Source organism: Physeter macrocephalus, chromosome 12, assembly GCF_002837175.3.
Source record: "Physeter macrocephalus isolate SW-GA chromosome 12, ASM283717v5, whole genome shotgun sequence".
Lineage (NCBI taxonomy): Eukaryota > Metazoa > Chordata > Mammalia > Artiodactyla > Physeteridae > Physeter > Physeter macrocephalus.
This window is the reverse complement of record NC_041225.1, coordinates 55,248,297-55,262,085: the sequence shown is the minus strand read 5'-3', so window position 1 is coordinate 55,262,085 and position 13,789 is coordinate 55,248,297. Positions and strand designations below refer to the sequence as shown.

The 13,789-nt window shown below is 44.4% G+C and overlaps 1 protein-coding gene across 1 annotated transcript; it reads left to right on the top strand.

The window, feature by feature from the left end:
- The first annotated feature begins 1,562 nt into the window (after positions 1-1,562).
- On the top strand, positions 1,563-10,096 carry CYP1B1 (cytochrome P450 family 1 subfamily B member 1). Its single transcript, XM_007102860.4, has 3 exons — positions 1,563-1,947; positions 2,372-3,418; positions 6,286-10,096. The coding sequence occupies exons 2-3, from the start codon at positions 2,373-2,375 to the stop codon at positions 6,872-6,874; spliced, it is 1,635 nt and encodes a 544-aa protein (XP_007102922.2). The 5' UTR covers positions 1,563-1,947; position 2,372; the 3' UTR covers positions 6,875-10,096.
- The last annotated feature ends 3,693 nt before the right edge of the window (positions 10,097-13,789 follow it).

Here is a 13,789-nt window from a genome sequence, read left to right as displayed (position 1 = left end):
TACTATAGTGCGTGTGATCTTGGGTAAGTCATATAATCTCTCTGAACCCGTTTCCTCAACTGTAAACCGGGAAACAATAGAGATTCGCAGCGCCGGTAAAGCTCATGAAGCACAGGGCTGTCACGTGGTAAACGCCCAACTTCTTTACTTAACTTGATAACCCCGGAGGTTCGGAAGTACACTTCCTACCTGGGTAACTACTATACATCCCACCCTTTCTCCGGGCCCGTCCTTTCCCCAACCTTGAAGAAAAGACCATTTCTCTCCAGTCTTTAAAATACTTTGTACTAGCCGACTGGAAAGGGCACCGCGGCCAGGGAAGCTACCGCGGCCCAAGCGCCTTGGGCTTCCCCTTTGACAAGAAAGTCCCCACTCCGAGAGCAACGCGAGCCCAGATCCGGCCTTCGGGTGGCGGCCCGGGCGGGCGCGGCTGTGCGTGCGCCGCGGAGGGTGGTGGCGGTCCGCGCCCCGCCCTCGGCCGCCGCCCCCGCCGCTGCCTCGGCGTGTCAGGTGCCGTGAGAAGCGCCGAGGGATATGAGTGGAGCCGACTTTCCAGAAGCGACGCACGCAAGGCACAGCTCCGCACGCAAGGGGGAGGCGACAGGAGGAGAGATTTTTCAACCCAATAAAGTTCGCAGGCGCGCGGAGATTGGCCTCCTCCTCTTCTACTCCCCCCCACCCCCGCCTCCTCCCTCCAGGAATCTTCAGAGCGCCCTCCCTCCCCTCCTCTCTCCAGTGTTCGTCCCAGCTTGGCTCCCGGGCCGGGCGCCAGGGCCTCCGACGCGGCCAGCGTTGCCCCGCGCTCTCCAGTGGGCGGCGCCACCTGGAGGAGTTTCTACGCGGGAAACCTCGGGGCCCGCTGCGGTGCGCCAGCGCTGGCTGGCCTTTGTGTGACAAGGACACTCTGGGCCCCGGGGCGGGGGAGCGGCGTCCTTCAGGGATTCTCGATCTCGCCGCGCAAGGTGGAAGGAGAACTTTGCTCTCCAAAGGGCCTGACATGACCGGCCGATTTGCTTGCGAGAACGTTAAAATAAAGATAAAACAATTCGGGATGCAGTAAGGCAAACTGCTAACACAACCGAACTTTATTTTGCAAACCGACAGGTTTCCTTTCCCGGTTCTGGCGCCCAAGGATCTCGAGCGGTTTTCTCTCGGGGAAGGACGCTCAAACCACCGAGAGGGAAGGGAGGTCGTACGCTCGGGGCGTGGAGGCGCTCCCACCGAGAGCGCAGGGAGGTGCTCAGGTTGTGTCCCGGGGAAACTGTGCAGCCTCGATCGGGGATGACTGCGAGGAAGAGTGGTTTTCGGGCAAACGAAAAGTTCACACCGCTGCTTCCAGGAAAGCCGCCAGCTACTGCGCCAAGGCCGTCGGGGCGCTCCGGGGCCGCCTCGCGTGACCACCCGCGCGCGCGGCGACCCAAGTTGGAGTCCGAGAGGCTTGGACTGTCCCGGCGCGCCCCGCCCCCCGCAAGCCCCGCCCCCGTCAGGTCCTGCTGCCTCCTCCCCCACACAGACCTTAAAAAAGAGAGAAGCGGGATGGCGCGTTTTGACTCTCCCGAGTGACTGTGCAAACGGGCCACGCCTGTGCGACGCCAGCTGTCAGAGCCGTGCGGGGGGCGTGGGGGCTGGGAATTGACTCTATTCATCGACCCGCAGTCTCAATCCCCACGCACTGAGAAAACCCTGACTTTGCCGAGGCCCAGGTGCAGCGGGGCTCTGCAAAGAAGACACCTTTCTCCGCCCCCATCCCAATCCAAGCGCCTCTGGCTCTGACGACGCCTAGAGACTCCAGAGTGGGCGCTAAAGTTCCCAGACCTGGCAACAGGTGTCCAGGGCGGGCCTCCGACTTCCTGGAGACACTTAGGTTGCGGTCTGGAATCCCACAAAGGCCCCAATCCGTCCTCGGAGCCGGCCATCTGGCGCTGCGGAAACCGCGCCGCCTTGCAGGTCAGTCTGTCGGCGGAGCCGCCTTCCTGCGGCCTCTTGTGATGGGTTCTCGCAGATCAGGGGTGACGGGGGGCTCAGGGGCCGGGGTGGTAGGCACTTAGAGGGAACTGAGCGCCACAGCCTTGATGCCCGCCGTGTTGCCCTTGAATTGCAGGAACCGTTACGCGGCTGGGGCGGGGTCGGGGGGAGTCTGGGTCACAGAGAGGTAGAAACACGACCCTTCCCTTCACTTTTGGGGAATGGGTTTGGGATGGCAAGAGGCGTCTTCAGCGGCTGCTCCAGTGAGCTAGCCCTGACCTGACCTACGCACGACCCCCTCCCTACCCAACAGTGCACGGTAGCCCGAGGCCGGGGGTAGGGGCGTAGGGCGCCCGCTCCTTTCTCTGCCTACCTGAGTGTCACGCCTTCGCCCTTCTCTCCCCAGTATGGCCACCAGCCTCAGCCCGGACGATCATCTGCCGCCTAATATCCCTCTGTCGGCCCAGCAGGCCATGCTCCTGTTGCTGCTCTCGGTGCTGGCCGCGGTGCACGTGGGCCAGTGGCTGTTGAGGCAGCGGCGGCGGCAGCCGGGGTCCGCGCCCCCGGGTCCCTTCGCTTGGCCGCTGATCGGAAATGCGGCGTCAATGGGCCCGGCGCCTCACGTCTCGTTCGCACGCCTGGCGCGGCGCTACGGCGACGTCTTCCAGATCCGCCTGGGCAGCTGCCGGGTGGTGGTGCTGAACGGCGAGCGCGCCATCCGCCAGGCCCTGGTGCAGCAGGGCGCCGCGTTCGCCGATCGGCCGCCCTTCGCCTCTTTCCGCGTGGTGTCTGGTGGCCGCAGCCTGGCTTTCGGCCAGTATTCGGAGAGCTGGAAGGCGCAGCGGCGCGCGGCGCACAGCACGATGCGAGCCTTCTCCACGCGCCAGCCGCGCGGCCGCCGGCTGCTCGAGAGCCACGTGCTGGGCGAGGCGCGGGAGTTGGTGGAGCTGCTGGTGCGCGGCAGCGCGGGCGGCGCCTTTCTCGACCCGCGGCCGCTGACCGTGGTGGCCGTGGCCAACGTCATGAGCGCCGTGTGCTTCGGCTGCCGCTACAGCCACGACGACGCCGAGTTCCGAGAGCTGCTCAGCCACAACGAGGAGTTCGGGCGCACGGTGGGCGCGGGCAGCCTGGTGGACGTGCTGCCCTGGCTGCAGCGCTTCCCCAACCCCGTGCGCACTGCCTTCCGTGAATTCGGGACGCTCAATCGCAACTTCAGCAGCTTCGTCCTAGACAAGTTCCTGAGGCACCGTGAAAGCCTTCGGCCCGGGGCCGCCCCCCGCGACATGATGGACGCCTTCATCCTCTCGGCGGGAAAGGAAGCTGCCGCGGACTCTGGCGACGGCGGCGCGCGGCTGGACGCAGAGTACGTGCCGGCCACCGTCACAGACATCTTCGGCGCCAGCCAGGATACTCTCTCCACCGCGCTGCAGTGGCTGCTCGTCCTCTTCACCAGGTAAAGCCTCCGGGAGGCTTGGGATGGCCTTCCTCCCCTCCTCTGTAAAAGGCAGAGTGGAATTAGCATATGCTGAGGTCGCGACTAGCGCGCAGGGAGGGTTTGGGGATTCGCTCAAGGTCCCAACCTCCCAAATCTGAGACCGCGTCCGGAAAGCGCGACTCAGGAAGGCACGGTGCTGGCCGAGATGGGCGCGCACTGCCGCCCCACCCAGCGGCGCCCGGATGGCTCCGCATCTCTGATCTTGTCGCCACCCGCTCCGAGTGGGGACAAATTTGTGTGAAACCCCTTGGAAAAGCAAGATTTTTTTTTAAGTGCCCGCTGATCATCCCCGATCTCCCGCACTGGCACAGGAGAAGCAAATTTGGAACGGTTCCGAAGGAAAGGGCAGCGCAGTAAAAAAAAAAAAGTTAAACACAGCAGCCTAATCGGCTCGGCCAGTCTGCAGCGCGGATCGGAAGCCGCCCGGCCCCGGAGCCAAAAGCCAACCGCTCGTCAGGGCTTTGTACCTCGGCAAAGGCAGCGATTGGCGGTCGGGCCTCACGGACGGCTAATCCGAAACTTTAGGAAAGCAGCCAGAAACCAGCGGATTGTGCTGGGTTTCTAAAACCGCCGCGCTAGAAGTGTCAGTGTAAAGAATGGGAGAAGCAGTAACTTTACCGAACGCAGAGCGGCATCTAGAAAGGCAAACTGGGTATCCGGGAGGCACCTGCAGCCCTCTAGGATCCTTGGGTTCGGCTCGGTTAGTTGGACCCCAGTCGCGGACCTCTGCTAAATTTGCACACGCACGAATTAAACAGGTCCCCAGCATCCCCAGATTGAGCAAATAAAAAATAAATTTTACATAAGACATAGTTATATTAAAAGATTAGCCGTTGTTTATCTAAAATTCACGTCTAATTGGGCAGCCTGTATTTTATCTGCCAACCTTACCCCAGGGGCAAATGTCTCATTCAAGGCAACTCTTGATTGCCTTGAGAGACCAGAAATCCTGGTTGTGCAATTTCTTGGCGCACAGGTAAGCGATAGGAGAAGCTGAATTTGCTGGACCCCTAGAAACTGGAAGGTAAAAACAACTTTTGTTGTTAGAATCCACTGCATTAGAATCCTATATTTCCTTATGTACTGTACAACTGCTTTTCACAAATACTTCTTCTTTTTCTTTCTTTTTTTTTGTTATATTTAAAATCACTTTTCAGTATTAATATCATGGAAAACACATATGGGGGAGGGGCAGAAATCGAATAAAGAGAAGTCAATAATAACAGGTCAGGAAGAAGACAATTACAGAATGGGATCAATAAGTCCTTTGCATCCCCAGATAAGCATGTTATCTTTTGAAACAGACTTTCTTTTTTTCTTTTCTTTTTTTCACTAGAAACCGAATTGTAAATCGTTCTCCAGGTACTCCAATTGGGCAGCAAAAAGAAGTAAAACAATTTTGGGATCACTTTCAATTCGGTATAGCTAATGAGTCCTTTTTTCTTCTTTTTAGTGAAAAAATACGACAGGGGTTGACAAATTACATTACCTGCTTTTGTATGTAAGTCTTATGGAAATACAGCTACGCCCATTCATTCATGTATGGTCTATGGCTGCTTTCACACTACAGCACAAGGCAGAGTTGGATAGTTGGGAGGCAGAGGGTTTGATCCACAAATCCTAAAATATATACTATCTGGCCCTTTATGAAAAAGTTTGCAGACCCCTGAAGTATGAAGCTAAAGAAGCAATTTTTAAAATCACCCATAATTTCACCACAGGTGTGCTTAACTTTTTTTTCAGATTCGCAAGAATTATTTACAAATTTTTTGAATTCTGACATTTCCAGTCACTGTAGTGGACATTTCCCTGTCTCTTAAACTTGATTTTAGTAATTTTTTATGGCTACATAACATTTTGCCATAGTAACGGATTGTTATATACAATCATTTCTTGTGTTTTAATGTTGATTGCATTTTTAAAATTTCAGCTATTGTGGTTATGTTTTTGTACCTGCTAAGTTATTTCCTGAAAATACATTTCTAGATCACTGTGTTTTAAAAGGGTGGGGAGGAGTTACCCTTATAGATCTTGCTTTGTTTTCCAAAAGGATTGTACTAGTTTTATTGGCAACAGTGAATAAGTATTACAATCTGTACCGTAATCTCGTGAACATTGGGGATTTGCTTTTAAATTTAGAAGATATGCAGCTTTTTCTTTCGGGATACCAGTTATCTTTGTATAAAATGAGAACAGTGTGTCTGCTGGAATTGTCTAGGGAGATGAGGAGAAAAGAAGAACTCACTTTGAGGGTTACATTTTAATTTTTGTGGACCCCGGTGCTTTTGCCTTTGTAGACATCTTACTCAATAAAAATTTTTTAAATTAAATTTTATGACTACATTGGTATAAAGATTAGTATATTAAAATTATATATTGAAACATTTTCATTGACCTAAAAGTTTATTTTCTTCTGATTTTAAAAGAAATGAATTTTCATGAGTCCCTCAAAAGTACTGCGGGTCCTAGGCACTGTCCGTGCTGTGCCCAATGGAGAAGTCGACCTTATCCATTGTTGTGCTTTTTCAGGCTGAGAAAACTTAGACCTTTTTTTGACTTATGATGGGAAAGAGAGCTTGAGCCATGGGAGACTTATTACAGGAAATATAACTGTTAAACTCCATCTTGTAATGCAGTGAACGATTAGGAAACCATTTTAGATTTATTTATTTATTTATTTTTGCTGGAAATCTTAATTCAGTTTCTGATTCAGATAGCCAGTTTAAAGAACAGTGGTATTAAAATAAATTGTAATGGGCTTTCTAGATGAAAGAAGAATTAGTGTTCCTGACTTATTTTCTCTCTCTGCATTAAAAATCAAACAGGTATCCAGAAGTGCAGGCTCGGGTACAGGCAGAACTGGATCAAGTGGTGGGTAGGGACCGGCTGCCCTGCCTGGATGACCAACCCCACCTGCCCTACGTCATGGCCTTTCTTTATGAAGCCATGCGCTTCTCCAGCTTTGTGCCCGTCACCATTCCTCACGCCACCACGGCCAACGCTTCTGTCTTGGGCTACCACATCCCCAAGGACACGGTGGTTTTTGTTAACCAGTGGTCCGTGAATCATGACCCAGTGAAATGGTCTAACCCAGAAGACTTTGATCCAGCCCGATTCTTGGACAAGGATGGCTTCATCAACAAAGACCTGGCCAGCAGTGTGATGATTTTTTCAGTGGGCAAACGGCGGTGTATCGGGGAAGAGCTTTCCAAGATGCAGCTGTTTCTCTTCATCTCCATCCTGGCTCATGAGTGCAATTTCAGGGCCAATCCAGACGAACCTTCGAAAATGGATTTTAATTACGGCCTGACCATTAAACCCAAGTCACTTAAAATCAATGTCACTCTCAGAGAGTCCATGGAGCTCCTTGATAGTGCTGTCCAAAAGTTACAAGCTGAGAAAGACTGCCAGTGAGAAGCCAGAGGCAAGCAGAAATTTTATAAGTACACAAGTCTTGGGGGATGGAGAGTAAAATTAAGGTTTTGTTTTTTTTCTTCCTAGCTCCTCTGTGCCACTTTCTCAATTAGCCTCTAAATTGAGCATAAACCAACTGACCCGCAGATGATGTGCTTTGCACACATGTCCTCAGAATGGCACCTCATGAGCAGTGGGCTGTGTAGGAGCTCTAGGAGATATTTTGAGTCAAAGAATTAAAGGACCCAAAGAATTTTTATACATATATTGAATGTTGGTAATAATAATTTCTTGAGGGAGCATTCTTTGGAGTTAAAACACACATGTGCATATATACAGAACTACCTAATAAAGAGGCATTTTAGTAACCATGCCTTGTCGGGTGGGATCCAAGATTGATGTTCTGTGTGCTGAAGTCTGCTCCATAGAAAACCGTATTAAGCAAAGTTTCAGGAAATATTGTTGAATATGCAAAGGCAAATAATTTCAGTGTAAGACATGTGATTTGGGGTGATAAGGGAAAAAGTAAAGACCAGAAATTCCCTTCTCACCTTTTCAATAAAATTGCTTACTTTAGGCTCTAATATCTATGGATGGATTTATCTTTTTGCCAACTGATGTGCTTCCTGTTACTTTTCTGGATGAGTCATAAAGTTATTTGCTTGGAAAGAAATTAATAGCAGTTGATTTTGTGGGTTTCAGTGATTTCATGAATTTTAAAGTATAAATTGTTAAATTGTAAAAAATTCCAAGCTGAAGTCATACCGCTCTTGGTTGCCAAAGTACAGAATTTAAATCATGAGAAAAAAAATTTACCAGCTTAGCTAAGCTTTAAGTTGTATGATTGTAATGCACTGACTTCAGTAAATCTCATAGGTTAAAAAGTCACCAAGTGGTGTTCAATATGGGTACATATATTACATAGTTTTTCAGAAGCAATATGTATTAGTTATTTTATTATTAAACAGTTAGTATTAATTATTTTGGTCAAGAAAGCGTTGAAAAGTGTCTCTTATAACGTCATAGCAAATAGAAAAGTACAACTAATTTAACCAATTTTGGTTCAAATACATGGTATGAACTTGATTAAATCAACTGTTTTTGACATCATGGAAACCAAGTTGAAGCAAAGTCTCTTCTCTCATCCAAAATTTGAATGAAAAATCTCAAAATTAGATCTGCAAGGTGTGTTCCTTATCACCTTACAACATGCTTATTAAAATTATATTCACAATACAGAATCTTTTCTTGAAATTGATCTAGTTAATATGTTTTAATCCCAAACTCTTGATGTGCTTAAATTTTAATTTTATTTTAAAGCCATTCTGATTATTGAGTCCTAGGAAGTTACTGGAAATCTGACCATTAGCCTGTGGAAGGCAGAAAGATCGAAGCTGTGTCTGCCTGGGGAATAATGAAAAAAAGCAATGAATTATCTGGAAGTTCTTTATTAAATAACAAGGGGGAAAATTCCCATTATAATGGACCTAGTTTCTCTTTTAAATTACTTTTCAAAAAATAGCATTGGAGTTTGTGTCTTGGAAAGTCAGAATCAGTCTTGGAAGTTTGTTTGGAGGATTGCATTGCATTTCAGTGGAGCCAGTCAGATAGATCAGTTGTGCTATTTAAGATGGCCAACCCAGCGAGTAGTCACTTTGGTAACTGTGAAAACATAAAGCTTGAACAAAATATATATGTTCAGTTTATGTAAATAACCTGAAAACCTTTTTAAAAAGTGATGGAAGATTGACAGTGTACAAAGTGAAGTTTGGAGTTTTAAGTTTTTTGCTCGCAAACGTCCAAAAGAAGTTGTGCAGTGTCCTAAAAGCTTACTGCTTGTTACATTTCATTAAGCTTTTAGGAAACTTTTTATCAAAATTATAAAGGGAGGAGTGTATGATGGTTGTGGGGTCTGGTAAGAGAAAGGAGTGGAAAAAAAAAGAAAAGGAAGAAAGATGGTTAGACATTCTCCTACTCCTTCAAAATTAATTAGTTTGAAGTATGAATATTTAGAAGAAAGATGTTCCACGTGCCAGTGTTGAATCCCAAATAGATTTTTAAAAATCTACAACATAGCAACTCTATTTTATAATTTGGAATTTTTATTAATAAAAATTTTATATAATTTTAATTAATAAAATCTCACAGCTGTACCTCTTGAATATGAAAACACTGTGCCAGTATTTTTAAAGGCACTAAAGTCAACTGTGGAAATCAGGCTTACCCAATACATTTCAATTTGGGGGGTACTGGCTATTCCAAAACATTGTTACCCACCCTTCCCTGCACCCCACCCCCTGCAGGGCTGAGACAGTAATTTGGGGCTACCCTAGCCTGCTTACTCTGAGAGATGTGTGGCAGCAAAAGTAATCATGTACCAATCTGCATGCCTGCTTAAGTCAACCGGGTCCAGATGTTCTGTAGCCGGTTTTTATGTCCGTAGGCTCGGTTCTTCTGGCACTTTCGGCAGTGGGCTGAGGTAGAAGAAAGTAAGGTGGGAGATTTCTTGGTTTATTTAATATGTTTGTAACCCAGTTAAAGGAAGGAAAGCAAAACCAAAAACAAACAAATAAAAATAACCAAATTTGGGGGCTACCATAATCAGGTTACTAGCTTGATCACAAAATCCAATATTATTTCTGCCAGAGAAAGAATGTATTTGCTGGTCACCATTTTAGTCAGAACATCTAATCCAGGTTATTACAATAGTTAAAGTATATTGTTTATTAAATGCTTCATTTATATATTAAAGCTTTGACTTCGTAAGGAAACTGCTTTTTTTTCCAAAACAAGAGGAATATGTCTCAGGTTTGTTTTGCGGATTATCTAAAAGCTTTCATGTCTCAGAACTTAGCCTTTACCTGTGAAATGCTATTATGGCCTTAATATTTTCATATCACATCTATATTAGATCAAATAGCTGCACAGCATTATGTATTAATTTGTATGTTTTTTAGCTATGACACAACTGTGTAACACAAAGGTATACTTTAGTAGATGTTTATAATTCAAGGATAACTTCTTATTTAACCTTTTCTTGTTTTTGTATTTTATCATGTATGCTTTCCATCTGTACATAGCAACTGTAATACATAGTTTGTAACCGAAATAGATTTGGGGGACACAGCATTAATATGTAGCTTTTACTGTTTGATATACCAAATTTAAAAAATTCTATACCTGTAATTACCTGTAATAGGACACCATTACCAAAATAATAAAAATCACTTTCATAATCTTGTTAGGAAGTTTTACTTTATGTTATAGCAAATACAGTCTAATGTATTTATTTATTTCAACTACTATTTATAAGTGCTTGACTTAAAATGTTGCATTGTAAATATTTTCTTTGGCCATTCTACATTTTAGGCAGCTTGCCTTTTTCTTTTAAATAGGCTTTCAACATCCAGTCTCCTACCAAATTCTTGATCTCTCCTTATTTTTTAAAATTGAAATACAGTTGACTTACAATATTATATTAGTTTTAGGTGTACAGCATAGTACATAGATTCAATATTTTTATAGATTATGCTCCATTTAAAGTTATTACAAAATAATAGCTATTTTCCCTGTGTTGTACAATATATCCTTGTAGCTTATTTATTTTATACATAGTAGTTTGTACCTCTTAATCCCCAACACCTATTTTGCCCTTCCCCCCTTCCTTCTCCCCACTGGTAACAACTAGTTTGTTCTCTATATCTGTGAGTGTCTCAGGTTTGTTTTGCGGATTATCTAAAAGCTTTCATGTCTCAGAACTTAGCCTTTACCTGTGAAATGCTATTATGGCCTTAATATTTTCATATCACATCTATATTAGATCAAATAGCTGCACAGCATTATGTATTAATTTGTATGTTTTTTAGCTATGACACAACTGTGTAACACAAAGGTATACTTTAGTAGATGTTTATAATTCAAGGATAACTTCTTATTTAACCTTTTCTTGTTTTTGTATTTTATCATGTATGCTTTCCATCTGTACATAGCAACTGTAATACATAGTTTGTAACCGAAATAGATTTGGGGGACACAGCATTAATATGTAGCTTTTACTGTTTGATATACCAAATTTAAAAAATTCTATACCTGTAATTACCTGTAATAGGACACCATTACCAAAATAATAAAAATCACTTTCATAATCTTGTTAGGAAGTTTTACTTTATGTTATAGCAAATACAGTCTAATGTATTTATTTATTTCAACTACTATTTATAAGTGCTTGACTTAAAATGTTGCATTGTAAATATTTTCTTTGGCCATTCTACATTTTAGGCAGCTTGCCTTTTTCTTTTAAATAGGCTTTCAACATCCAGTCTCCTACCAAATTCTTGATCTCTCCTTATTTTTTAAAATTGAAATACAGTTGACTTACAATATTATATTAGTTTTAGGTGTACAGCATAGTACATAGATTCAATATTTTTATAGATTATGCTCCATTTAAAGTTATTACAAAATAATAGCTATTTTCCCTGTGTTGTACAATATATCCTTGTAGCTTATTTATTTTATACATAGTAGTTTGTACCTCTTAATCCCCAACACCTATTTTGCCCTTCCCCCCTTCCTTCTCCCCACTGGTAACCACTAGTTTGTTCTCTATATCTGTGAGTCTGTTTCTGTTTTGTTATATACATTCACTTGTTTTATTTTTTAAATTCCACGTATAAGTGGTAACAGTTTTGAATTTATAAGAACCAACTCAGAAGTTAAATTTCAATGGCAAACACCTGGCAAAGTGGCAATTAATTTCTAATTATGAGAGATTGAATAGATTGAGATTTTAAGATTCTGACCTTATATTTCTGCTTCATCTAAAAAATGCAGGACATATTTTTTCCCCCTCAGCAGCACACCAGTCCTTTTCTTTGAGTATTTCATTCATTCGTTTTTTTTCTTTTGACAGGAAAGCTTTTGTTTTTAATTTGGTTGGTAAACATTTATTCATTCATTTTGTAAGGGACGTGTGCCTTAATTAATAAGTGCCATTAATGTCCAATAAAATAGAATGGATGAGAGTATTCTTTAATATACTATGTGGAAATATTTTTCTGCTGACATTTTTAACCTGGTAAAAGACTTGACTTCCCAGAACCCCTGCTGGCACTCCCAAGCTTTCACTGCCCCACGCTCACAGATGGCAGGGCCGTGCAGTAGTTTGGGGCTGCCCCTTATTTCTTCCAGAGTTTAGCTCCCATTATTGTGAAATCAGGAAAAGTAATTGTAAAGTATAATTGCACACAGTGTCATTGATCCTTTGACTTGAGAACATCATTTTGGAAGCCGAAAGGTATAGTTAGGAATTGGTTTAAGAGAATACTCGCTTCTTTTCCAGATGTACTAACTTGGAAATGGTCATAAAGGTTCAGGATGAGTGAAATAAATATTTTCATAGGAAAAATATTTTTTAACAAAATTGTAATTGGGGTCAGGTGTTTGCAAAAATGTCAAGCAGAGTTGAATTCCACCCAATCAATCTGGTAGAATATAAGACTAGAATGCAGGGTGGGGAATGAATGCAGCTTTGGACATAAAACAGGCGTGAGTGTTGCAAACTCATAGAGATTGTTTCTATAACCTCAAAATCAGTCAGTTTTCCTGCACAAGTGCTACAGAAGTTTTGGCTGTTAACTTGCCCTTATTTTGGTTTAGCGACTCACATACTCTCTGCTCTCAAGTTTTGATCTATTAGTTATAATTCTCGGAGAAGGGAGGAGAAAGAAAAGAAATTAATATATTCAAATATATTTGGAAGCAATTATTTTTAATGGGAAAGATTGGAGGAAAATAATCTAGTTTAAACAGGTAGGGGCAAGCTATGGGTAAACAACAGCTTTGTTTGTAGCTTCTTTATTCACTCACAGGCTATGTGGCCTTCAGTAACACTTTTCAACAGGGGCCAAGTGTGAGGGGAAGAAATGAAACTCAGATATGTTTTAAACGAATACCATGTTTCATCACCCTGCTAAGCACGTGAATACATCATCACACAACAGTCGTGTGAGGGAGGCAGTAATGTCACGGGCCAAAATTCTACGTTGCAAAGTGTCAGTGTCTGGATGTTCCCTGGAGATGAACTGACTCCAAAGCCTGCTGTCTTTGGACTAGAGAGCTTGTCACCTACCAACCTGCCCATGTTTGGGTGTACAGGCTAGTCCGTCTGTTTTCCAGTCCCTGTGATCCCTGGAGTTTCGCCAGCAGTGCCCCTGCTTTGTCTCGGCCGCATGCCACAATGACAGTGTGAAGTGCCAGGAAGACTCACAATACTCCTTCCTTCTGAGAGAAGCATCCTCAAGCAAGAAAAAAAGAAGGGTGTGTGTGTCATGCTTTGTTTTATAATATTAAAACCTCTCTCCCCTAATCTGTGAGCCAGGAATTTTTGCCTGAAGGCCATCCATAGGTTGGACCAGATGCCTGATTTGAGAACTCTCTCTGATAAGAGTGGAGGAGTGCACCACACTGAATATTGGCTCATGTGACTAATCAGAACCTTTCCTGCTCTCGGAGACCTTGAATAGGATTAAATAGGATACTCTCTGGCCAGAGAGAAACAGTGCGCAAAACCAAGGCATGAACGAGACAGGTGTGTTGACGGGAAGCCTACCTTTGAAAACAGTGTGACTGGAGCTACTGGAACGGGTTTCGGACCACTTGAGATCCCTTTAGGTGATAGAAAGGCTACATAAGCTAACTAACTAAATATATTATGTTAAATAAACAACACACTATTACACAAATTATGCAATATTCCAGCACACACCTGAGAGCCCTGCCGGTCAGGGGTTCGGAGTCGCGCCACCAGCCTGTAAAATCTTCCAGCTTCTTCTTTTTTTTTTTTTTTTTTTTTTTTGTGGTACGCGGGCCTCCCTCTGTTGTGGCCTCTCCCGTTGCGGGGCACAGGCTCCGGAC